We start from the raw sequence: 26,414 nt of genomic DNA, 5'->3' as shown, positions 1-26,414 counted from the left end.
GTTCTTTCCCAGGGACAGGTTAATTTGGCCACATTCTGCCCCAGACATCAAATTTGGAAATTTGGCAGTGAAGCAGGAGTAAGTGAACAGATCATGCTAGAAAGCACTTCTCCCTGGGAACAGCAGGAATACAAAGTAGACATGCCCGAATCCCAAAATACAACTTTTATAATACTATAATGCAACTAATAATGTGAAGAAATGAATGCAGTTCATTCTAATTCTGTTGGTAAAACGAGGCTGTGTCTGTTTACATGGGTCGAACCATGCTTGATTTTGGTAAATATATGCCTGTCTACACACACAGGCATATTAATGCTTCATGTTTATGTAAACCAAGACTTCAGTTTTGATTTAGTATTAATTGCATAGGATGAGCCCCAACACCTATACGTAATGCATTATTTATGCAAATAGCTATTCTTGTGAATTACAACACTGTCGCTTTTAAAATTCCATAAAGGAGTCCCTGAAAGGATGGAAAAAGAAAAAAGAGCTCCACCCCCTCCAATAGGACAGAAAGCATTTTAAGGGACCAAGACTGGCAGAGCTATTTATTACACATTTTTACACAGGTGATCTTAAGCTCCAACCTAGCAATGAACTCTGCAGAGGGCTCTTCTGTGTCTCCAGGGACCCACTACTGAGCTATGGCTAGACTGGGGCTTAAGCTACCTCCCAATAGAACAGAAAATGGATGACATATGCACAGGCAACAGTAAGCTAAAGTGACTTATTGCAAATGGTCTTTTAAACTTTACCTTTACAATGTAGTAAAAAATGCCTGTTCAGAGGGCTGAACTTTGCATTGAAGTAGGTGCACTGATCTTTCATAAAGTTGCATGAGAGGCACTGGCGATTCAATAATCCAACTGTTGAGACACTGGGGAAGAATGGTTGCAAGTATCAGAAGCGTTTTACTACAAGTAGTGAAACTCGCAAAGTAAGATTACTGGCCAGTAACAGAGCTGTACAACTTCTGAGTGGCCAGGAGCCATATGTCACATGGACCACACCAGGGAGACACACAATCCTCCCCATCCCTACCACTGCACTTCCTGTTTGTGTGGCCAAGAACTGACACTGACCCCCCCACACTGCACTACCCTGTCTCCTGGGGCAGGGGCAGTGGTAGGAAGCTGCAGTTGGAGAAGGAAGGGGGAGCTCAGAGCCCCCAGCTTCTGTTACATCTGGGAGCAGCAGCTGAGCAGCAGCCCAGGGGTCAAAATTTAACCCCTTGTGTGCCACACACAGCCCATGGACTGCCACCTCGACTGCCCTGGCTTATAAAGTATGGGGAAGATTCTTTTGATCTTCATTCTATATGGTTGAAGGAGATGGTTGAAGGAGATAGTTTACTCCTTTGTCAATTTTTCACCCCATGTGAAATGTTTTCATTTACTCCATTAGCCTCTAACCCTGTAAGCTTCAAGCCAAAGCAGCTTGAAGGATTGGGGCCTTAATTAATAAAGATGCCTGTGGGTGAGAATAGGAGAGAGAAATTAATGAGAATAAGGGCCTCATTAATTTTAGCTTTCAGCATTGGGGGTTTCGCATGGTTGAGACAATCTGTCCACCGATTTGAAGCTGCAGAACTAAGGCCTTAGTAAATATTAGCGATACTGAAAAAGCTTTATGTAGAGCATACAGCAAGTCTTCACAATTTATGTTTTGACCTTCTAAATTTAAATTTGAATTCGTTGGTAAATGTCTTAGTTGGTCAATGAAAGTTAAAATGGTAAAAAAATATTCAAATTGCCATGGATTTATAAACCAGAAAGTGGAGTTCTGAAATATCCTGGGCGATGTCACATGACAGGTTTTCACACCCACGTTGTGCCCATGCTGACCAATGTACACAGCTACCCAAGCTGCCCACAGAATTTTCTCCTTAAGCACCCAGTACTTGACTTTTGTGCCTTTCTTACCTGTGTAGTTGTCTTCCTCTTGGGGAATCTTCAGTGCTTAAAAAATAACTGTCCCCCCCAAAAGAAAATAGAATTGAGCTCACTTTGAAATCTTTCTAATTTGCATAACATTTAGAACTACAAATAATTTAACAATACAAAAAGTCCATTTGAAGCCTAAGCCAAAAACTTCCCAGTGTAAGGAAATATGATTATATATTAATAAAACTTTTTGGGACACATTGTGTTACAGTTACTATTATTATTTGTATCCTTGCAGTGTTTAAGAGACTTAGTCATGAATCAGGACTGCATCATACAAGGAGCTGTACAAACACAGAGCAAAAAATGGTCCTTATTCAATGTAGTTTACAATCTAAGTGTAAGACAAGAGACAACAGATAGATGAGGACAATACCAGGAGAGAGTAATCATATTGATCAGCAAATTTCTTCTTTTACCTCCTATTTTAGCTGGGGATAGCCCTAATTTGGCTACCTGTACTCTACAGGTATGGAGGTGGAAGCTAATATAGTGGGCAGAGTATTAATGTCAGGCAGTGTCTGTGAGAGCCTGTTGCAAGGACCCTGTGACTATGGAGTAATAGCACCTTTAACCACTTAAAAGTGAAAGAGAAGCTGGCGCATCAGCTCTTAAACATGGTGTCTGCATGATCAGGAGTAATAAAGTTAGCTAGGTCATGAAAATGTTAACTGAATGAAAGAGGGTTAAAAATGCAACTGTTTTCTATACGTGATCACTACAGGAGCATGCAGACATAGCAATGACACTGTGTCAGCATATATTGGTATCATTTGATATCAATGCAGTTTTTACGGCTATTTCTACCCTGGGAGTTTTCTGCGCACCCACTGGGCACATCTACATGAGACGTTTAATGCACAGTAGCCTAATAAAACTGTTCAAAATTATGCCAGGCAAAAATCATGCTAAAATGGTACTGCGCAGAAGCATTAGGCTACTGCACAGTAAGTGTCACAAAAAAAACCGTTCACCAGAGCTACTGGGCAGTAACTGTAGTTACTGAGCATTTAGTTAGTACTTCATTAAGCAGGAACTAAACTAAATGTGCAGTAACTACGGTGCATTTAATGAACATATAGATGTATCTACTGAGTGGGTACCCAAAATAAGACCCTCCAAGGCAGCAAAACATACAGGAGGAGAAGAGGATAATTACTATATTATATATAGTAATTCCCCACCAACAACTCCATCACTTCACACTGTGGCTAAGTACATAGTCAAAACCCCAGGTGAATTGATTCAATCTTTGTAGCTTAGTCTAAGCTGTGTAGATTTTATCAATAAGCAAGTGAACATACATTCACTTTTGATTCCAGAAATGGCCAGGAAGTGGCCCAGGCCAGAAGCAGGGGTTGCTAGAGCCTGCCTCACTGCTGATCTGGAGCAGACAGCATGGGCCAAAGGGAAGTTTGCAGTGGAGGTGCAAAGCGTCTTGGGATGCTGGGGGACTGTGAGTTAACTTGAATCTCAAGGGGATCTGGGACTGAAGTTCAATAAACTGATTTAACTTAAATCAGTTAAGTCTGATATTACAGTTTATATGTACTGGATTTCTGTTGTGTTATAGATTTGAACTGATTTCTGATCACTTATACTGGCTGATTTGTCATTTCTGTCCCTAGCCTGTGTGGCATGCCAGTGCCTGCCCTGCAGGTCCATCCCTCTCTCCATTTCTCCTCTAGCATCTATTTATAGCATGTGGCTACAGCTTCTCTGGAATATGCTTTCTCCAAAGCCATGATAGGATTTGTCAATGAGTGCATCTCCCGTTCCTTTCAGTCAGTAAGACTGGATATAGGAGCCTAAGAGGCTAAGCTCATAAAAGCACTATCCTAACTGAAACTCCATTGACTTCACCAGTTACACATGACATCATAGTTTGACACACCATATTTATTTCTGCTTTATACAGACATAGGAGAGGCCTTATCAAAGCCCTCTATAATGAACTGGAACCCTTCACTAGAGTCTTGTACCCCTTTACTAGGGGTTTGCCCATTCTACCTCCAGGCATTACCATTCAAGACGACACTTCATTTCTATTTAAAAACCTTCATTTTGTTCTTGACTTGACTTTGGCAAAGCTTCATAATGGGACTGGATGAAAGACGCTTGTTTTGCTAAGCTTTCTTTCTATTCTCTGATGGAGATTTTTATAGTTGTTTGAATCTAAACCTCAAAGTGAAGCTCAGAGGTTTAAAACCCCACAAACAGAAATGAAAGAAAAGGTTGGAGAAAATCCCCGAGAACCCAAACCTCTGACTTCCACCACATCTAATAACTTTTTCTGACTTTTCTGGACTCCCGGAAAAAAAAACATGGTGAAACAGTCGTCATCTCTATGCTGTGGATTAATTCCTTTTATTTAAACAACACAGCCAGGCAACAGAAGTCAAAGCATATCCCATTTCTTCATCTGAGGAAGATAGTTGCAGTATATTGGCAGATCAAATGTCTGAAACTGTACTTTGTACTCTATAACTTACGGCAGCACTTGCAAATGAAAGAAATGTTGTTCCTTAGTTTGAGAAACACTACTGCCAGGGAGATGGGCTCCATATTGGTAACTCACAGGTTTTTCCCCTGAACAGACAAAGAACAAGAATGCTTACATCTTTTGAGTATTTTCATCATATGCCAGGATTCTGATAACTTCCCAGTTTCCTGATGTCAGGTGTCTCACACTGATTTGTTCACTTTTAGCCTGGAGAGAGATGGAAAGTATTGACTTTCATCTTACTACTTACGTTTTTCTTTGCCTAACAGGATCGTCCACACATGCCATTACTGATTACAGCATTTTAATCTTTTAATGTACACCATCCCTCCTTTAAATCACAAAACCCGCATGCATCGAAAGCCATGGATTTCTCTCAATGGCTCAGCATTTCAAAGGTAGTAAAATCGTGATAATTTCCACTGCAATTTTTTTCCCCAATTACCCATAGGAAACACAGACAACAGAGGTCTATATTTCACCTCAATATTATCTTTAATCTTGCTGTGAGTTTACAAGCGAAGTTGTTGTTTTTAAGTCCCATACGGCATTCAGAAAAATGACACTGGGTTGAATAAAAATCTTTAAACAAATAATTGGGGTTTTTTTGTTTGTTTCCTAAAACAGCAATAGAGGTGCAGAAGGACCAAAGTGGAGCTGAAGTATCAATAGCCAGATCCCCAGCTGGGGTAAATTACAGCCATTTCCAACAGTTGAAGATCTGATCAGAAGGTGTTAATGATGTAAATAAAAGGAAAATCACATATTGAAATGGCACAAAAAGGACTTAGCCTGATGCCCTGGGTGCGTGTACCCCACCCCCAGCCATGTTAGGGAGAAGGACTATGAAAACAAACTCCATGTATCCCAAATGCTGAAAATTTGCAATAAAACTATTGCTAAACACGTGTCCCAGGCCACTGTTAGGCTGTCAATCCCAGGCGTGCTCACTGGAATGAAGTCAGCGCTGCTCAAACACCTACATTTATATTTTTTGGCATTTGTGGTTTGTGGACTGGGAGTGAGTGGAGTTTCACATGAACGCTCACTTGAGTAGTTAGGAGCAGTGTGTTCAAAGTGTTGCACAACTACTAGCTAGGTATCCCTGAGAATGAACTATGTTTGTACAGTGCCAAGCACAATGGGTCCTGCCTTAATCTAGGTCTCTAGAGACATTAAATGAAATACAAACAAATAACAATAACATCAACACCACCATAATCCTAGGAGATGGGCAGATTTCAAAGTGTCATCTCCATTATTGGGATGAGTCTTGGGCTTGTGTTAAAATAGAAAACCTAACGGTTATTTTATGACCTTTACCCTATGCACCTGATACCCACAAAAGTTCAAATCCCATTAGACTGACCCACACAAAGGAGGGAGCGGGGGTCACCCAGAACTGAAGGCTTTAGTCGCTAAAGATCCAGGCTCTTAACTGTGAGACACATCCCCTAAGACTTTGGCAAAGAAGAGGGTCAGAAACATCCAGTGACCAGTAGGTGACCATGGCAACTTTTTAAAAAAAGGATATAGAAAAAGCAGAAGATGAAGGCTTTACCTCCTTGTATTTTTGTACAATACCCAGCATGGCTTGAACTTTAAATCAACATCCACCAAGATGCTGAATAACATTAAGGGTAACTGTAACCATGTCACATATGCCTATCAATGTATGTTGCTACAACAGACTTGCTAGTTGACCTTAAAACTTTTAGAATTGAGGTGCCCAGCCAATAGAATTGCGGTGTCTTATCTACAGAGAAAATAGAAAAGGCCATTCAGGAAAGACTTATAAAATATTACTGTAATCTACAGAGGGCCCAAGTAAGTTCAGGTCCAATTACATTAGGTGCCACCAATATATTTATTAAGTGATATACCCAGTTCCATTGATATTCAATGGAGCCTGTAGAATTTACTAAAATACAAATTAATAATAAATGATAACTGACTGTTTCCCCTCTGGAGGAAAGGAAGAGGCTGGAGAACTTTGAATTTATTACTCAAGTTTCATCAGTGGCAGAACTGGAACAAATATTTAAGGACTGAAATCACAGAATCCAACAGAAGGCTGGGGTTTATGCTAAATATTAATGAATATGGCTATTTTTCAAGGTTACAGATGCAATGCATAATTTATTATGCTTGCTGGCAATTCTTCCCTCAAAACCATTAAATCTACCTTTAAATTCTTATTTTGTGGCTGGAAATAGAAGCCGTTCTGGATTTTGAAAAAGCTTAACTAGGAAATTACAAGGAAGATGCATCATTTACCAGTCAGTCCAATTTCTAGACTAATTTCTTTTAAATCAGTGATAAATAACTGAAGCTATTTGGGACTATAATAGACAAGTCTAGCTCTTTACATTCAGCAAGTAAATAAATTGTGATAGACTTTATATATTTTTAAAGCAGTGCCCCAGGGACTTTGAATTAGATGGTTTTTGATAACCTGATTTGCTTATATAATCGACATTTTGTGTAATATTTCTTCTAAAACTTAGCCTTTATTAAGACTCATTTAAGATGTTCTAAGCAAGAAAATAATCTCTCACTAGTTGGGCCTAATTTGGATAAGGAAACCCCAATGATTAATTGAAACAGTAGTTAACTGATCCATTAAAGTTTAATTCTGTGTTATTAGATTTTTACATCGGGGCATTAAAGTGCTTAAACTCTCCTGTCGCTGGAGTGCCCACTTCTTCTTAAGACTAACTTTTTGAAAGGTCTTAAGTGCCATTTTATATACAGAAATGCATTGTTCGCCACATGCTCATGGTTGAATCTGACTGTCTAGGTACCAGGTACCTACCACCTATTTAAAATTCTGCAGAGGTAACAGTTATGCTTCTGTGGCTCTCACAAGGTGTGAAAAACATCTGATGTGACAAAAGACGTTATGCACAATGGTTAATATAATTTTTATGACTCCATGTTTGCTTTAGGTATAATAGACAATCAAATTAATGCAGTGTGCAAAACATAGCAAATAAACATATTTCCTGTCCTTTATTACCCCGTATCAGCCCTGCTATCATACAGAGTATTGCTTACTAATGAATAATGATAACTAGATAGGATATTTGTTTTGTTCTTATTCATGTAAATGAAAAGGGAACTCTTGGGAAACTAGAGCCAAATTTACTGCTGGTGTAAGGTGAGGCTATATTCACAGCTATATTTATTTGCACACATGGTGAATTTGGTCCAAAGAGTCAAGAGCATTTGCTACTTCAGAGCTGAATAATAGACAAAGTTCTGATTCTATGTAATATGGAGTCGCGCCTTCTAAAATTTTAAACATATGCTTAACTTTGAAAATTGTTTCCAGTGAGACTTTTTGACTTGCCAAGTAGGAATGGACTTAATCATTTGCTTAAATACGTTACTGCACATTTAAGTTTTACTGGGTCATCTGAACCCAGCACTCTTTCCTGTCTACGCAGGGGGTCGGACTCGATGATCTATTGAGGTCCCTTCCGACCCTAACATCTATGAATCTATGATTCTGTGAATATTCAAGTTTCCCTTAGTCAAATTAAACCATCTACAAGTTCAATGTCAATTTTACCGACACTTTACACCTTATTGTAGAACCACAGGACAATTGCTGCTCTATTTTGCTACTGTTTCAGATATTTTTTTAACAACACTTAATAATACAAAATGGGAAGCAAAGTTAAAAAGAACTTGCTTCACTTACAGTCTTTAAAGTATCTTGCTAAACTTGGCATATGTTCGAGCTTCTACTTAGATTCATGCAAAAGGCTATTCTCCAGTCAATGCAACAGTCATTCAGCTTGGGAAGATAGAGGTAGTTGAATATGATGTTAGCCACATTGGGTGCCTGTAGACATGCAGGGAGGCTGCTCCAATGCACTGTAACTACAGTGTGTCAGAGCAGACTCAACTAATCGAGTCTGCTGCAGCGTGCTAATTAGCACACCTCCAGCAGCCTCTGCGTCTCATGTATCAGCATCCCTGTACTTCAAAAGGGTGGCATTTGATGAGCTTCAGTTAAAGCACCCCTGCCATCATTTTGAACTACGGGGACATTGATACATGAGATGCTGCAGATGCTTTAATTAGAGTGGTTCCTGGAGCCCCTCTAATTAAAATGCCCTCCCCAACACCCAGAGCATGTATAAAAATGCCCATTATTGCCTTGTACGGTCTTGGCTACAGAAAGTGCCATGCCGTGACCGTAATAGTTTGACTTGCCATATTGGCTTAACCTTTGATCATCCCTTTTGTTGTTATATTCGAATAATATTCTCTTATTCTCATACGTCACTGATTAATTGGAAGATAGAAGTTTGACACATACATTCAACTTTCAAGTTAATGAAAAAATGACCAACTACATTTTTTTTTCTTGTTCTGTGACATTCCCTACAAATATTTACTATGGTGAACAGATGCCTTGTTCCTGCTCTCCATTCTAAAATGTTAGTGACAGATATAGTTAGGTTTTCCTGTTCTTCCTCTGTTGCATCTAGCACTGTGATTGTTGGCCAAACCTCAGTTCAACCTTAAAATTATCATACAGGGGTGACACAAACAAGTATAAGTACCATCCCTGCTATTTTGACTCACTTGGAATCCCCCCACATGTGGTTTGAGATACAGCCATCTTTCTTGTGTCATACTGAGATCACTTGAGGCAGCTGAATTAATAGTCCCTTGATTTAAAAGGAAGCCGAAAGAATTTTCAGCCCTAGAATTTATTTCATATATTAATTCATCACAGCTTAACTGTACCAAACTTCAAGTCATTTTGCAAAGCTTATCCTTTCTCTGAGGTTCTATCTTGAAAGAAGTAATGACCCTGGGAAGTAGGAGTCACTGGAAAATGTAGCACTGAGAAATGAGAAGCAGTTCCCATTTATTTGTTGTATTAATTAAAATTCATTCCCCTGCCCAATTCTCATTTTACATTTGAAATATATACATAAAATGAGTATAAGAATCAAACCTCCAGGTGCCAATTTTTATATATATATGAAAATTGGCATGTGCAGATTTGATTCTTATACTCATTTTATATATTTTATTGTGTGTGTGTGTGTGTGCGTGCACGCACGTGCATGCGTATAAAGAAAACTGGAATCTGTAGATTTGATTTTTATACTTATATAGAACTAGTGCATTCATTATTATGCTAGAAAGGATTTAGCAAGGAAATGCCCTTGCTTCGCTTTAGAGTAAAAAAGAATAATGACAATTTGCACCTTCTCTAATGATCATCTTTGGTGTCGGTCTAAAGAGATCCAGTTTATCCATCATCCTGACTATGTAGTGCTGAAAATATATCTACCTACAGTAGGGTTGTGGTGAAGATGGAAAAATGGCTCTCTCTACTATTTAAATGCAGAGGTTCTCAAGTTCTTTGCTGTGGCACATTTTGCTTAAGTTAGACATCAGAAAGGATATTAATATGTCTACAAAAATAATAAAAACAAACCTCGAAAACAGGAACTAAAGCAAACACTTACCTGAACAATAAACATGGCTATATGGTGGAATTCGCCCCGGCCACCCTGTTTCACTGGGACAGTCATAAAGAACTTGTTTCCATCTTTGGAGAAAACTGGCTCCTCATTCTATAAATATAAAATGGTGTCAGTTTTCTGAATTCCCCCATTCAATTCTTTACCAAATATTTGTCTTTTAAATCCATGAGTTCACCTTGATTACACTAAAGTTACAAAGAAGTCCTTAGCCTTTCAGCATAACTGTTCTGATATACTGCACTAACAAGAGCAGACAAGGACTACTAAAGCTGACACCGATCTGACGTGTGTTTAATTCAGTAGCTATAAGTTCAGAAGCTGGTCTAAAACTCTGGCTGAACATTTTGGCTGCCAGCCTCAAAAAAAATAGACTATCTTTTGGTAGTCTCTCCTTTCCCTTGAGTTGGAAATACTAAAAGACTTTCTTTTACAGCCATATAATGGTAAAATTTTACCAGTGGCAATCCTGCTAAATGTGTTCTATTACTTCAATTCAGCAAGTATTTTAAAACTCCTTTAAGTCTCCTTGGGTGCCTGTAGACATGTGGAATGCTGCTCCAATGCGCTGTCATTACAGTATGTTGGAGCAGACACCGTTAATTGAGTCTGCTGGAGTGTGCTAATTAGCATGCTCCAGCAGCCTCTGCATCTTGTGTATTCAGAGTCTCCAAGCTTCAAAATGGTGGCAGGGCTGCTTTAACTAAAGTTTGTCAAATGAGCTTTAGTTAAAGCAGCCCTGCTGCCATTTTGAAGCCTCTGCTCTCGTTAAAGCATCCCCCTGGGAGCATATGTAAAGACACCTGTTGGTTTTAAGGGAACATGGATACATATCCTGTTGAATCCTGATGGACACAGTAAGCACATTTAAGGGCTTTGCTGAATGAGGATTGTATCTTTACCTGTTCCACTGGTGTACTTACCTCTGTTTATCATTGCTTTCGTCATCTAACTTAGTGTACTTGAGGAAGAATGTCTTACTTTCTAAAAACTAGTCTAATTTTTCCCAACCAAATACTTTGTCCAGTACAAGATGTCATCCTAAGAAACCCTTGTTTCTCGCATAATTTCTGGACCATCATGGCTGCCACATCACTCTTACACTATAGAAATGTTAGGCATTGCTTAGCATAAAAATCTTAATTTTTGTAATAACTTCGAATTGCAAGATGAAACCTGAATTGTGTTTTAAATAAAATGCATTTCATTCATTTATGCAGTTTGTTGGGTGTTTTTATTTGACCTTGGGAAGTTGAACAACCTGCTGACATGTTGTTTCTACATGCTGTTACTGTGTATGGGCATTGCTGTGTTATTCTCTGGAGGCCTATGTGCCTGCTCTTCTTTCCACGCTTTTGTGTCAGTTGCTAACAGAAGTGACACAAGCCTATTTTTTTTTTATTGGAAAAGTCAGCAGAACAAATAAAATGCATTTAAAGAACACCGCTGAAATGTAGAATTTTTATGTAAACACTTTTCCAATCAACATGTTAAACTATTATAGGGATCCAAAACAGCTGACAGTTTTGTTAAGAGAAAAGGCTTTTTATGCTCTTCTAATCAAAATAAGCTTAGCAATATAAGCATACACACTGTTACACATTATATTTATGAGGCATTATTCAGATGGTACCTGTTTAGAAAGCCACACGTCTGACTGCATCTCGTATTTCTAAGAGGAAAGAATGATCTTTAGGAAATATCAAGAGACAAACATAGCACTTACATTCATCAAAACAAATGTATATTTTATCATGTATTCCATTTGTGTTTCAGCACTCAAGCTCTCTCATTATCATCACTGAAAGCGCACAAATAACTAGAAAGTTGTAACATGATAATAATTAAATTAAAAAGTCAACTGCCTTTCTGAATTTTTAGCAGAACACCACTAGTAATATAAAACACCTTTTAAACCCCTTTTGACTAGCTATCAAGAAGTTTGAACAGGCATCAATATCGGGCATTTATCTCTAGGCATCATCTGGCAACTGGAAAATTTAGGTCCTTTTAACTACATTGGGCCATCAGCCAGCATCAGACTCCTAGTGTGAGACTTTTTGAAATTTCCACCCTTTGTTTTCATCACATCAAGGTTTTCATGGATAGTAATTTTGTTTTTACTAAGCCTGAATATCAAAATCAATCAAATAGCACTGAAAATAGGATTCTTCCTGTAAGACTACCAGCCCTAAATCATATACCATACCACCCTTTATTCCACATATGTACTGGTAAAAAAAATGAGGCAGGAATTCAGCTGCTGTAAATCATCACAACTGCACTGAATCCCGACAATTTACATCAGCTGAGGATCTGTCCTATAAATACAGTCTGACTGACTGAAATTCCAGTGGATGCCATAATTAGATACTTGGTTGTTATATGATACTTTTTGCAACAGCAAATGCACACCTAAACTCTTGATTTACTAAAACTTTGGGCATGAAATACGAATGAAATGGTGACGTGCTGTAAAACATTCTTACCTTGAGTTTTTCAAGTTAGCTACCGATACCTGTGCCAATTCCTCTTGTCGCTGAAGTCAATAGCTACACTTTCACTGAACTGAATAGCTGCTTTGCCTATATTGCCATAGTTACCAGTCTAGGCACTGTTGCCCTTCCTCAAGGTCTCAGGTGTACATGCACCTGAGCCTTACTTTCTCGAGATGGATTTTTTCATGTCACTCTCTCCTACACTTGGGATACAGTTCCCTGAGACACACCTGAGCCGTACTTGCCCAAGATGGATTTTTTTCATGTCGCTGTCTCTTACACCTGGGTTACAGTTCCCTGAGTATCAATCATGGCAACGTCACCAGGTCCAACTAGGGTTGGATGTCACAAAGGTATCTTTTCCTGAGGAAGGCTGGGACAGCAGTCAATCAAAGCAACTCATGGCAAAACATTATTTATTCATTCAACTAAAGACACAGAGCATGAAGAGCCAACTTATAAAATAAAGAAGTCCTACACTCAACAATCCCATCACAAAGTTTGCCTTTAACTCAGGCAGATCAGTCATATTCCCCATCTCTAAGATGGGAGAAACAGCCTACACTGCTTGCAACACACTTCCTTCAGGTGTGGGTGTGCCTGCACTACTGTTTTGGATGTGAACGAGCAAGAAGCAGATTCACAATCTCAGTATAAGCCACTGGTAGATGTCTTTAGATTCTGGGGCTAAACGTCTATCTTTATTTATCAATCTTTAGTAATTTGGAGTTCCTGGTTTTACTTTTCAGGTTTAAAGCAGCTCTTGACAGCATCTGGTAGAATGAAAAAAAAGGAATTGCCTCAGCATACATTGATGGTATTTGTGTTAGTTTTGGGAGGAAAATATGATGCAGACTGGAAAGGCGGTCAAAAGCAATCAAGATGCAAGATTAATGATAAAGATGGAAAAAGAGGTCAAAAGTGGCTTATCTGAGCCAGAGGATAGGATATGGCTGGATTAAACTAGAACCTGCACAGGTGAAAGATATGAAGGATTTGTCTGGTCCTCAAACCAGTAAATAAATCCAGGTGTTTTCTGGGATGCCTGGCTCTCACATCACTGAGCTATTTCAGAAAGGTACCCCAAACAAGGCAGTTTGAATGGAATAGCATTAGAAAGCTTTCTGTGAACTAAATGAAGTCCTGAGTAAAGATTCAGCTGTAGTATACCCAGGCATTGGCAAGACTTCTATGGTTTTCAAAAATACTAAATTAGATGCTGTGCGAATACATTTTCCCATGAGAGGAGAACTGTATATCTAAGAAAGGAATTGCTGGACCAAGATAAAAAACTATGTTGCTCTCAAAAAAATAATGTCTTGCTATATGGGCTTGAACAAATTGCAATCAGATCTACTTGGCTGCCATTTTACTGTGAACATCAATCACTCACTTTTTACCTGGTTTCATCATATAAAAGGATCTAATATCAAGTTTTAGATGGAGATAAATCCTCCAGGATGATGACATAGAGGTGGTTCTTGTCAAAGGCACTGTGAACCTAATAGCAGATGCTCTATTCAGGAATACTCAGTGGACAATCTCACTCAGTCTTTTTCCCTAAGGAAAAGCAATATGATAGACTTAGAAGTATCTTAAATTATTTTTATCAAAGTTGCACATCAAAAAGAGACTGAAAGAGGGAAGTCAACAGGAAATGAAGCAACGGCCAAAAAAAAAATCTAAAAACTTAGAGGAGTTCTTGATTGGCCTTATTTGGCCCATTCAGTTTAGCCTGTTTTTTCAGTGCTAAACCTAGGATCACTTGGGAGCCTAAACTTTAATGATAATTAACTTAGGAAGGAATGGGAAGAGGGCGAGTTTATCAGTTGGTTCAGGCTGACACAAACTGATTGCAACAACCAGCCTTACTTTGTCCCCAAGAGAGTGGGTTACTTAGGTTAAGTCATGTCTTCTCATGGCCTGAAGGGGGTGGTAGCATGATATGCACCCACATTTCTTTAATAAATGCATTTCTTTAAGTTCTTCAAACTTTGGGAAAATAAATTATGCTTTGCACAAAGAGGGTCATTTGGTGTCACTCTATATCGTTACTATCTGCAGGCTCTTGAAGAGAAACTCTTGTAGGTGTCAAACCCATTGGAGAGGTAACACAAGGATGGTTTTCAGAAACCCAGTCAGAAAATGGTTAGATTCAAGGAATCCCACTCCAAAGGGTTGGAGGGAGGTGTTGGAGGTCTGGCCTGTCAAGGGAATGCATACCAAGGACTTGAAAAAGGCCTCAGCTACAACAAGAATGGGCTGCAATGTCCATGTTTGGAAAATCACCATGGCAAATAGTATGAATGAAACAGCTATTTCTGAAAGGTGCTGCAGTGTATTTAGAGTAGAAATGTAATACAATAGTCAGCACCTTTTTTGACACCCTCCTAGGCAACCGCATCACCTCTCCATTACCTCCTGGGTTTCTGTGGTCTATCTGGTGAGGTAATTCAAAAGTATTTCTGAACTTATCCACACATATAGAAAGGCTGGGTAAAGTGGGATGGCTGATGGGTGTATGTCTTTGGAAATAGAGATTCAGGGAGGTCACGGTATAAATACACAAGTCCCGATTCTGTTTTTATTGAACTCAAGGAGAAAGCTGCCATTATCAGCAGTTCAAGCAGGAATTGAGTCAGAGGGTGTGCAGGCAAGAGATGAAGAATGAGCAACGAGAAAGTGACCTGAGCTTTTGTGGGAGGGAAAAAAATCATCCATTTTCAAGTGCTGCTGCAGTTGCAGTGAAAGCATTACAATAAGCACATCCTTTTTACTGAGAGCAGCCACCTTGAAGCCAAATTATAGAATGAAACCTTACTTATTACTGGTCTTCCGCACTGCTGTCAAAAATGTAACTTCTGAGCAGTGACTTCTAGTTGAAGGGAAACTCGAAACAAAAAATATCTTCACCACAGACCCTGTATATAATCAGCCCTCCAAACACAATCTAGGGCTTCATGAGAGTGACTCCCATTGTTAGAAAAAGTAGGTGTGAGTTTGTCTGATGCCCATCAGTTTCCTTTCAGTTTCCTCAGAAAGGTGAATTCAAAAAAACCAAAAACTCTAGAGACTTAACGCTAAAATAAATTATGCATGCATGGTGATTTTCCAAGATTTATCAAAATTCCTGTATTTTCCCTTTTAAATCTATGAAACTATTACAGAGACTAGGGAAACCATTACAGGATAGGAGAAAGAGGCATCTGAGAATACCTGAAGGCACAACCTTCTTGGCCCTGCCTTGGCTATGAACATAATATTTTCCATCTGTTCTTCAGAGGTGCTGAGCAACTTTTGCTTTACTAAAGTTAATGAGTGAACAAAGCTCAACAAGTCTGAAAATCAGACCGGTAGATTTTACTGCAGTTATTGCAGTATGAGGTTTGAAATGCTATCATGTTACTTCGCTCCTGGTTGTCCTCTTATATTTAGTTAACAATTATGGCATCAAAAGATATTCCAAATACCTTTACTTTCTGATTCAAATCAGGACAAAATGTTGCAAAGAAGCAAACGGGGAAATCTACTTACTCTGCTACAAGCACCAGTCGTGGTCTCACAAACCGTAAGGATGGAAATGTTCTGAGGTCTGTTTAACCATCTCACCACAGTCTTGGTATTGCTCACCCACTTCACCATAGTGATGTAGTACTCTCTGGGATAAACATACATTTTAAAATGTGGTATTCATATCACGTATAGTTCAGCTAGAAAAGCATTTTAAATTATAGCTACCTTATACAAACCCTGGCAAGCAAAACATTGACTGAGTGGCCCCATAAGCAAATATTATCACTGAGAGAGGGATGTAAGGGAACTCAAATAGCCAACAAGGTACATGATGGAAATTAAAATTACCACTAGGATTAGTAGCTAGGGTACAGTGCTCTTCCGGGAAGTTCTTGCTCCTTTAACAGTTATTTTGAAGCCTTGCAGACTTACTCACCTTCAAAGGCTTTGGCCTATCTGACTGCAAGCAATAAAGTATTTGATTAGGATGCAAACTGCATAAAATAGAAATTAGGAGCATGTGAAATTCTTTCCAGATTTGCAATCGCTTCCAAAAATATGCACTTATGCACATACATGTGTGCTTTACTTTATGGAAGTGAAACATAATCGTTTGCATATTTAGAAGAAAAACTATCCTCTGGTTTGGGCCAAACACTCTAAGTTAGACCTTGCAAAACAATGTAAGCTCAACAACTGATGCATGATGATGAAGCAGGCTTATTGGTCTGTTCAGCACTCAGTATAAATAAATACATAAATACACAAAGTCAAACCTACATAGAAAGTGCTGTATATAAACCGGACTTTCCTACACTAAATCACATCTATTAAAATGTTCGTTCTGAATAAGTATTCAGTACCTTTTTGCTATGCCATATATTTCTGTCTGCTGGACAAAGAGCAAATAGAAAATAAAGTAAACTTTTCATAAATAGAAAACCCTCCTCCCCCTCAAACAAAATCAAAACAAAAACCAACAGTTTGCAATGCTATGAGACAACTGGGATTTTATAATGCCATTTTTACACTGCAAGTATTTTAAGCAAGACACAATATTACTGTTAATTGACAACCACTGTAGCAACTAATACTACAAGACACACCATGTCCCTACACAAGGTTGGCAAAGCAAAGCAAAGGAGTCCAATAGACGGGCTTTAACGTTATGGGGAATCTACTTCTCTCTTCCTATAACCTTGTTAGGCAGTCAAACTGGAGATGTGGAGGAAGGCCTGTTGCAGTCTGTCATCACAAAGATGTCTGGCATCCTTGCTTCAGTTCTCTGCTCCTGGCAGCTCTCAGTCTGGCTGCACAGCTCTCAGGTTTGGTTTCAAACAGTTGGCTTAGAAATTCAGTCTGATGTTAAAACCAATGGGCTTAGCTTGTGTTAAATTAGATTTTTAAGGCAGTTTTGATGCATGATCCTTTACTTATTAATAGCACAGATTAACTTTAACAGCAGGGGTAGCCTGTGAGATAGTTCCATACAATTCTGATGCTGTACATAAAAGATGAGGGATGCAGAACTTAATACAGCTACAAATGGCCTGAGTTTGGTCTCACGTTTGTAAAATGGGAAAGAATAACCACACCTGCACATCATGCCTGGAACTACTTTTCCTGTCTCTCATACTTGGCTCCAAGTGATATAGCTATTCTTCAAGACTAGGGCATGACATGCCAGGCTGAATATGGGAACCCCCAAGTATGTTGAGAGGTAGCACTTGTATTTGGTTTTTTCTCCAAGCTTTATCAATGTGGCAGAGAGCCAATATGGGGGCCAACAAGTCATGAGACCTGGTTTTGCATGATTTCTAAATGGTGGAATTACTTTAAGGAAACCAAATGTGTATCTGTGGATATCCAACTCATGAGGGATGAGGAGAAAACTTCATAGATATACAAGTCATCAGGATGCAGAGAGTTTCTAATCTGAGTTCATGTAGATAAAAGGGCACTAGTTCCCTATTCTTTGCTAGAAACCTCTGTTGGGGCCCACAGTGAGCTACACCCTAGGGCCATCTTCCAAACACTGAATCAATGGCCTATTTAATATTTGTTACTGATTTTGGTCCTGACAATGTGTTTGTAGCACCACAGAACTGAACAAGGCTCTCCAAGAGTCTTTACAAAATGCTAAATTCACAAAAGATGAATGCATGTTTGGGATGGATCAATAAGAAGGCTTAGGTGCAAGACACAGGAGATGAAAGTGCTGTCCACTCAGTGCTGATTACGCTGCATCTGGAGGACAGTGTGCAGTTCTGGGCTCCAGGTTTTAAAAAAAAAGCAAACACATGGGGAAGCTAGAGAGGGTCCAGAGGCAGGTGACAAAGACGACGAAGGGCTTGGGAAACAAGTTGTACGAGAAAGGGCTGAAGGAGCTAGGCATGGTCAGTTTGCGGAAAAGGTGCTTAAGAGGGGACATGATAGCAGTCTTCAAATACTTGAAGGGCTGCCTAAAGAAGAGGGAAAGCACTTTTCCCCTCTTGCTGCAGAGAGGAGGATGTGGACCAATGGTTCGAAGTTGCAGCAAATTAGGTTTAGATTGGACAGCCAAATTAGGTTTAGATTGGACTCCTCTAAGTGTGGAGGGTCCGCCCCCCCCACTCCCTGCCCACCCAAGCTCCGCACTCCCGCTGCCCCCCGGGGCACAGGCTCCACGCTGCCCCCAGCCCCATGATCTGCGCTCCCACCCAGCTGCAGCTCCTCTCCCCATCCCTGCCACTTTCCTACCTGGTGCCCTGAGATGCCAAAGAAGGTGAGCAGGTCCCCTGGCGGCTGCAGCAGTAGCAGTGGCAGGCCTGCCCAGAAGCTGTATGGAGGCTGGGCCAGACCCTTCCTCCCACAAGGATGCGAGTCAGGCACATGGGCTGGGTAGGGTACAATTAGTTGGTGGGTGTGCATGGGCCAGAAGAAATTGACTGGGGGGCTGGATCCCGGCTGTATTTTGCCTGCCCCTGCTCTAGGTGCATATCAACCCTGCTTTCTGACTGACTACAGACCAACAATCTAACTACCTCTCTCAAAATCAGACTGTGCCATTCTTTAGGTGATCAGTAAATATTCAGTACCATGGTAGCAGTTGACTGCCTTCAACTACATCCCTCCCTTTATCTTTGAGTTACTTTCACTACATAGCTTCCTGCTCATGTAATAAGCAAAGCAAGCATGCAACAAGCAGTAGTCTCACTCGCTATGCATCCCTGATTTACCCCCACAGCCTTTTGCACTGAATGAGGCAGGGGAATTTTCCTGTGGAAAAATTCTACGTGATCATGAAACAACACAACCTCTCAAAAGAGATGATCACAGTTGCACTAGCAGTACTAATTCTGGCATGCCTTAACTCCTGAGTACCTGACTCTACAACCTTAAAAATGGTCTTCTCATTTGAATCAAAGCATGTGATTGCATCATGCTGGTCAAAGAAAAGCTTACCAATTTTTTTTTTAATATGAGGAAAATAATCCCTCCCCCCCCCTCCATCTTCAATGTCTAAATAGCCAAATTGTTTTGACAGAAATTAAAGATGTAGTAGATTTACTGTGAGGCAGACAGTATAAATGGGTGTGTGCAGACAGAACGGGGGCCCTAAATTGAAGCGGTGGGCTTTTTAGGGTGAAGTAAACCCCCATGTCGTGCACACACCCTGCACTTACCTGCCTGTTGGGTGGCGGAGAGGGGAGGCTGAACTGCCAGAGTGCAGAGTGGGCCCCGGGCTGCGATGAGGGACAGTGGTTCCCTCTGCGGCAGTGGAGCCCTCTTCCCCTACCCCCTCCCCGGCAGCACCTGCCCGCAGGCACCCGGCAGACTGAATGGCTAGAATTTGTCAAAATTATACCAGGGACTTATAAGACTGCAAAACCTAACAAGACAGTGCAGAACAGCCTTTCCTACCATGTCCTAACTGCATTTTATACTTATAGTTATTTTTTATATTTACATTCCTATTTTTGTACAATTTTTACTTTTAATTTAGTATTGATATGCTAGTTTATGTCTGCAGCATAATAAAAGCTAACTCTTTTATTATTACTTTAAAACGTATGATCCTCCTATCTCATTTGTGAGTTTTGGAATGCTTATGAATTAGAAGATACATGCATTATCTTACTGCCTGCTATGGTAAGTGCTTAGCAAAGTCAACAGAGACAGTAAGCTGAACAAAGAAAAGGGATTTGCATTAAATTACACTGGAAGGATAGTTATATTCATAATCTAAATTTGCCTGAAGAGCAGAAACTTAGGTTTAAATTAGAATAGCCTGAGAAAAACTGTTTTGAGCCTTAAAATAGGAAACTGTCCAAGAAAAATTCCAATTCCAATCATAAAGACATTGTGTTCTAATTTAGAGGTAATGGATAGGTTGTGAAACATATCTACCTACTAGAGTAGAGGGAAGGTTCTGCTATATAAAAGTGTAGAGGCAGTGGAGTGGTGCTATACTGTCTTAGCAACTTCTTAATTGTTGTAGATTTGGTTGCATAAATACAATAGGCCTTACTTGAAAAAGCTAAGCTATGATGCTCTGTTAGGTTGCTGGTTCATTGTCTACTGTACAAGGAAAACATAAGAGTCTTGTCTAACTAATGCCCTTCTAAAAATATTGTATTCATTAACTTATTTATGTTGCTAACCAGAAAGTTGTTCTATGAATGCTTGAGCACTAGCAGAATGTTGCACACGTTTGAAACCTGTGCAAACAGAGATGAAGTTTTCACAACCATAGAATCATAGAAAATTAGGGTTGGAAGGGACCTCAGGAAGTCATCTAGTCCAACTCCTTGCTCAAAGCAGGACCATCCCCAACTAGATTATCCCAGCCAAGGCTTTGTCTACCTGGGTCTACAAAACCGCCAATGATGGAGACTCCACAACCTCTCTGGGTAACCTGTTCCAGTGTTTTACTACCCTCCTAGTAAGAAAGTTCTTCCTAATATCTAACCTAAACTTCCCTTGCTGCAACTTGAGACCATTGCTCCTTGTTCTGTCATTGGCCACTACTGAGAACAACCCTAGTTCCATCCTCTTCTGAACTACCCTTCTGAAGGCTGCTATTAAATCCTCCCTCAGTCTTCTCTTCTCCAGAGTAAACAAGCCCAATTCCCTCAGCCTCTCCTTGTAAGTCAAGTGCCCCAAGTTCCTATCCATTTTTGTTCCCCTTGGTTAAACTCTCCCCAATTTGTTCACATCCTTTCTGTAGTGGGGGGCCCAAAACTGGACACAGTACTCCAGATGTGGCCTCACCAGTGTCAAATAAAGGGCAAGAATCACTTCCCTCAATCTGTTAGCAACACTCCTACTAATGTAGCCTAGTATACCATTAGCCTTCTTCACAACAAAGGCACAGTGTTGACTCATATTCAATTTATTGTCCACTGTAACTCCCAGGTCCTTTTCTCTAGAGACACTATTTAGCCAGTTGGTCCCCAGCTTGTTCTGATGAACGGGACTGTTTCATCCTAAGTGCAGGACTTAGCACTTGTCGTTATTGAACCTCATGAGATTTCTTTTGGTCCAGTTCTCCAATTTGTCTCTGAATCCCAGCCCTACCCTTGAGCATATCTACTACTCCCCCCTCAGCTTGGTGTCATGTGCAAACTTCCTGAGGGTGCACTTCATCCCATCTTCTGTCATTGATGAAAATATTGAACAAAATTGACAATACACTTGATGCCAACTGCCACCTAGACATCAAGCCATTGGTTACTATCCTCTGAGCTCAATGCTCTAGCCAGCTTTCTATCCATGTTACAAACCATTCATCCAAGCCGGACTTCCTTAGCTTGTGAGAATGTTGTGGGAGACCGTATTAAAAGCCTTGTTAACATCAAGGTATATGACATCCACTGCTCTTCCCACATCCACAGAGCCAGTCATCTCATCATTGAAGGCAATCAGGTTGGTCAAGCATGACTTGCCCTTGGTGAATCCATGCTGATTGTTCCTCATTACTTTCTTCTCCTCCAAATACTTAGCAATGGATTCCTTCTGGACCTGCTCCATGATCTTTCTAGGGACTGAGGTGAGGCTGACCAGTCTGTAATTCCCTGGATCCTCCTTCTTCCCATTCTTAAAGATGGGCACTATATTTGCCCTTTTTCAATCATCCAGGACCTCTCCCAATTAGCATGAGTTTTCAAAGATGATGGCCAGCAGGTCTGCGATCACATTGGTCAACTCCCTCAGCACCTTTGGGTGTATCCCATCTGGCCCCATGGACTTGTTCAGATCCAGATTTTCTAAACAGTCCCTAACATGCTCTTTTGGCACTCTTGACTGCTCACCTTCTGCTGAAACTATGTTGTCAGGTGCAGTATTCTGGGAGCTGAGCTTGCCTGTGCAGACAGGTGAAAAACGTATTGAGTACTTCAGCCTTTTTTGCATAACCTGTCACAAGGTTGCCTCCTCCACCCAGTAAGGGAGCCACATTTCCCATGACTTTCCTCTTGTTGTTGAATACACAATACATTACATTCAGGTTTTGTTGCATCATACAACATTAAAAAGAGGCTGGTTTTCTGGTTACAGACTGGATTGGGAGCCTGGGGTAACATACTGATGGATTCACCACAGATTTTGTGTTTAATTTGGGGGAAGGCTTCTATGGCACAATTTTCATGAATACTCAACAACTGTCACTACCACTAACTATAGCAGGGTTGGTGGCTGTTAAACACATTTGAATATCAGGCCCTTATTATGTTTGTGGATCAATTTGCTCTGTAAGATAAGACAATAATATTCTCCTTTGTTACTCTTTATGTTTCCTGTCTATTTAGATTCAAATTTTGCTCTATCTATGATCGTCTCCTATTATGTATTTTTACCATGGCCAGAAAAAAATGAGGCTGAAATCTGGGTTTGGATTTTTGGTGACTACCAGAATATAAATAATAAATAATCATTTAGATAGGAAATTAGCCGCAGGTAAAGTATAATATGGGAATAGTCTGATAGCTATCCAGCATGATGCGTGAATTGTTTGTATTTATGTAGGATATTCTATCCATTTGCTATAATGATAATAAGGTATTATTCCATTGAAATAACCCTGTGAGATATGGATTGTAATTATTAGAACTTTCCAGAGGGGACAGAGGCTTGAGTGAATTGATCAATCACATAATAATTTTAAAACAGGGCTAGGAATAAAATCCAGGTTTCTTAATTTTAAATCCTCTGCTTTATCTAAAAAAAAAAAAAAAAAAATCTTGCAATCACCAACTGCAAGTGAAAAGCTTTCTGTTCCAAACCATGCCCTGGGTAAAGATGCTGCTATAAATACAAAAACAATTTCTTGCCTAAATTACCCATAATGAATCCTGAACTTAGAAACTGGAAGAGCTTAAATGTCTTGGCAAAGCAGTAGTGGAGCCACTCAGCTGTGATTTTACATTTTATTTGGATTTATGCAAACTCAATATTTTTATATTAATTTGATGGGAAAATACAAATAATTAGAGAAGCTGATATTTGTCAAGTGAGTTCTCGGTCTAGGGAGTTTTCATTGTACACTTATGCCTCTTCTAAGGCAAGCAAATACAAAATTAAAATTCAGACATATAACATTCTATCAGGAATTTAACATCCTAATGATATTTCATACAGTGTTATTACAAATGTTGAAATAGCTCCAAAGCAGCAGGGGAAGACAGAACTAAACAGACAGCATGTCTAGTATGTCACTGAGCTTAAGAGAAAAAGAAAGAAAATCAGGAATGTAACAGGGTAGTCTGGCCCCTTAAGAGTAAGCAGACAGCCCTGTTGTAGCAGCCCAGCTGTGGGCAGTTATCTAATGAGGGAGTATCCCATTAGTGGTTAAAAGCCCCAGAGAAGAGAGCAGAGGATGGTGAGCTGGGGAAGGAACAGCCTGGAGCCAGGAGGCAGACTGGAACCCAGATAAATTTGCTAGCAAGAGGAGCCAAGCCACAGTACTGGGCCAGTACTGAGCTAAAGGGCCCTTCCTACTGCCTCGAGAAGGGCTGAGAATTTTGTTTGTTTAATTATTTGGTATTTTTAGTCCAAAGATTGTGTTTGTGTATATGGGACTGGCTGAAGACCTCCAAGGGAGCAAAGCATCAGGCATGCCAACCTGCTTACAGGGAAGGACTCCAAAATGTCTTAGGTACTTAGGATGGTACATACATAACCCCCTTTGTACTGAGTAAGGCCCCTGCCATTAAGTGTTACTTCTAAACAGTGATATTTGTGGGTTTTAGGGACCTACCAAATTAATGGTGGAAGTGGGCTCCTTTAATCTTGCAGGTTCCCCCACATTCCCCCACCCCGATGACTGATGGAGGGGCCCTTCTTGCAGCCCACTCCTGATCAGTCGGAAGGCAAAAACTGAGGTTTTAAATATGGGGCCATTTTTGCCTCCTGCCACTGATTGACTGAGGGGCCCCAAATGGCCCTGGTCTTTCCTGCTAACTGGTGGGGAGGCAAAAATGTTGCCATAGTTAAAAGCACAGTTTTAGCTGATCAAGAGGGAGTGGTGGGGTCCTCCGCTAATCAGCAGCGGGGGCGGGGGGCAATGGTTAAAGTGCATGCGGGGGAACACGCAAGATTAAAGGAGCCACCTTGCACTCTATTTCTGCCATGAATTTAGTAGGTCCTTAATGGTTTTGTATATTGGGTTTCAGAGTTAACATAGAAAAGGTATTTGGGTTTGTTTGTTTTCTTGCTGCCAGGCCTAAAGCTCAGCATGGAGTTGAAAAAGCAAAGTAGCTTGTTTCCAATTTCCAAAGTAGCCTGTTTCCATATTATCTGTTATAAATGTCCTCTAACCTTTGTCACTGGCATTTTGTTCTACATGACTGCCTGCAAATGACAACCTTCCTCACAGAGCTGCAAGTTATATGATAACCGAGGTTCAGCATTGATTAAGAATTTGATCTTAAGTCAACAGATCTCTATACTATGCTCAGATGCTTTCTTCTGCTAACCAGAAAGCTGACCTCTTTGGACTACCTGCATTGACCTCTTAGGACTGAAAAGCACAAAAAATATGGGGGAACCCCTTCAAAACTATGTGACTGATGAATGATAGGACTTACACTAAGTTTGAGTCAGTTGACCTATGGTATCTGATCTAATTTCCGACACAAAGGGAGCAGAAGAGAATTGCACGGGTTCTGGGAACAGGAGTGGATTTCACCCATGACATTGAAAGTGGTTGCTGTAAGCACAAACTCTATTTTCAAACAGCTGCTGTTTTGTATATTCTATAGAAAGCAAGGCCAAATGCTGTCCCAATATTTAGCTATTAAAAACAAACAAACTCCCATTACCTTTCCACATAACACCATCCTGTTTATAGTCCAATTAAAAGTCCACCTGGACCCACGGAGCTCATTGGGTAAGCATAGTTAAAGCACAGCAGTTTCTGGAGCTAACAGCATGCAATGGGCATGTCCCCATGAGCGAGAACATGTGTTTCCCTGAGGATGAGTAGCAATGGCACACCTTGTCCACAGGGAACACCCATGCCATGTGTGCTCTGGCATGTGGCATGCTGCCCCAGGCAGGGAAGGGGAGGCTGGGCCCAGCAACTGTGCTGGCCCCAGCAGCCTTACCTGGAGTCCTGGGGGCCTTGGGTAGCTGCATCTGGAGTGGTCCTGCAGCAGGGATCCTGGGACCATGGCTCCAGCCAGCCAGGCTCCAGTTTTGGGCGGAGCGCACTGCTGCCACGTGTGCCACCCCGCTTTTTTTAGGTGTGCTTTTTTTTTTTGACCTCAGGAACTCTCGGGATCAAAATACCTCACTGTACTGCCAGGCAGGTGTGTGGCTTGTCTGGATGCATGTGCACCATGTGTGGCTTGTCTGGATGCATGTGCACCATGTGTGGCTTGTCTGGATGCGAGTGCAGCATCTGCACTTGTCTGGATGTGCCCAATGTAGCCAGCATCGCATCCAGCCACTTTCCACACTGCAACCTGAGCAACCAGGTATCTGTTTCCAGTTGGGTCATCCGAGGCTCACTATTTGCATGAGACCAGAGCAAGCCCTGGCCTGTACTGAAACATCCTAACTGCAGTGTTACTTCCTGAAGAGACTAGGCTGAAAAACTGATTTTCGAAGGAAGGAAATTAAAAAAAGTTAGAATCACTAAAGAACCCTTCTGCCTTCAGCTCTATGCAAGGCTTGTCCCAAGGGCTGTTCTCTCATGTTTCCACATTCTTTATGCGCACATATCAAACAAGACTCAGCCACAGTTTCAGGTCACAAGTGTCTAATGAGGTTTGGTTCATCTTTATTTGAGCTTTCTATTTTCTGTAACTAAGGCATTATATTGTAATAGGTAAAATTAAAGTAGAAATTGATTTTTGTTTCTAGGCTTGAATAGCTTTGCTTAGGCTTGCATGATGTAACAACCGACTTTTTTTTTTTACCTCATAACTGCCAGTATACCAAAAAAAAAAAAAAAAAA

The 26,414-nt window shown here is 40.4% G+C and overlaps 1 protein-coding gene across 1 annotated transcript in view; it reads right to left on the bottom strand.

Moving 5' to 3' along the window:
* Window positions 1-26,414, bottom strand: part of DPP10 (dipeptidyl peptidase like 10) — a 531,248-nt gene that overhangs the window by 54,335 nt on the left and 450,499 nt on the right. Inside the window, exons 11-16 of the mRNA XM_019522800.1 lie at window positions 15,998-16,121; window positions 11,599-11,637; window positions 9,951-10,058; window positions 4,568-4,659; window positions 1,929-1,976; window positions 762-883 (exon numbers count right to left, since the gene is read on the bottom strand). Coding sequence (XP_019378345.1) covers window positions 762-883; window positions 1,929-1,976; window positions 4,568-4,659; window positions 9,951-10,058; window positions 11,599-11,637; window positions 15,998-16,121 — 533 coding nt within the window. The remainder of the gene's footprint in view (window positions 1-761; window positions 884-1,928; window positions 1,977-4,567; window positions 4,660-9,950; window positions 10,059-11,598; window positions 11,638-15,997; window positions 16,122-26,414) is intronic.

The sequence above is a fragment of the Gavialis gangeticus genome, unplaced genomic scaffold (assembly GCF_001723915.1).
Source record: "Gavialis gangeticus isolate Ggan-Ray unplaced genomic scaffold, GavGan_comp1, whole genome shotgun sequence".
Classification (NCBI taxonomy): Eukaryota; Metazoa; Chordata; order Crocodylia; family Gavialidae; genus Gavialis; species Gavialis gangeticus.
Note: the sequence above shows the minus strand (reverse complement) of the source record. Positions and strands in the feature narration are given on the sequence as shown.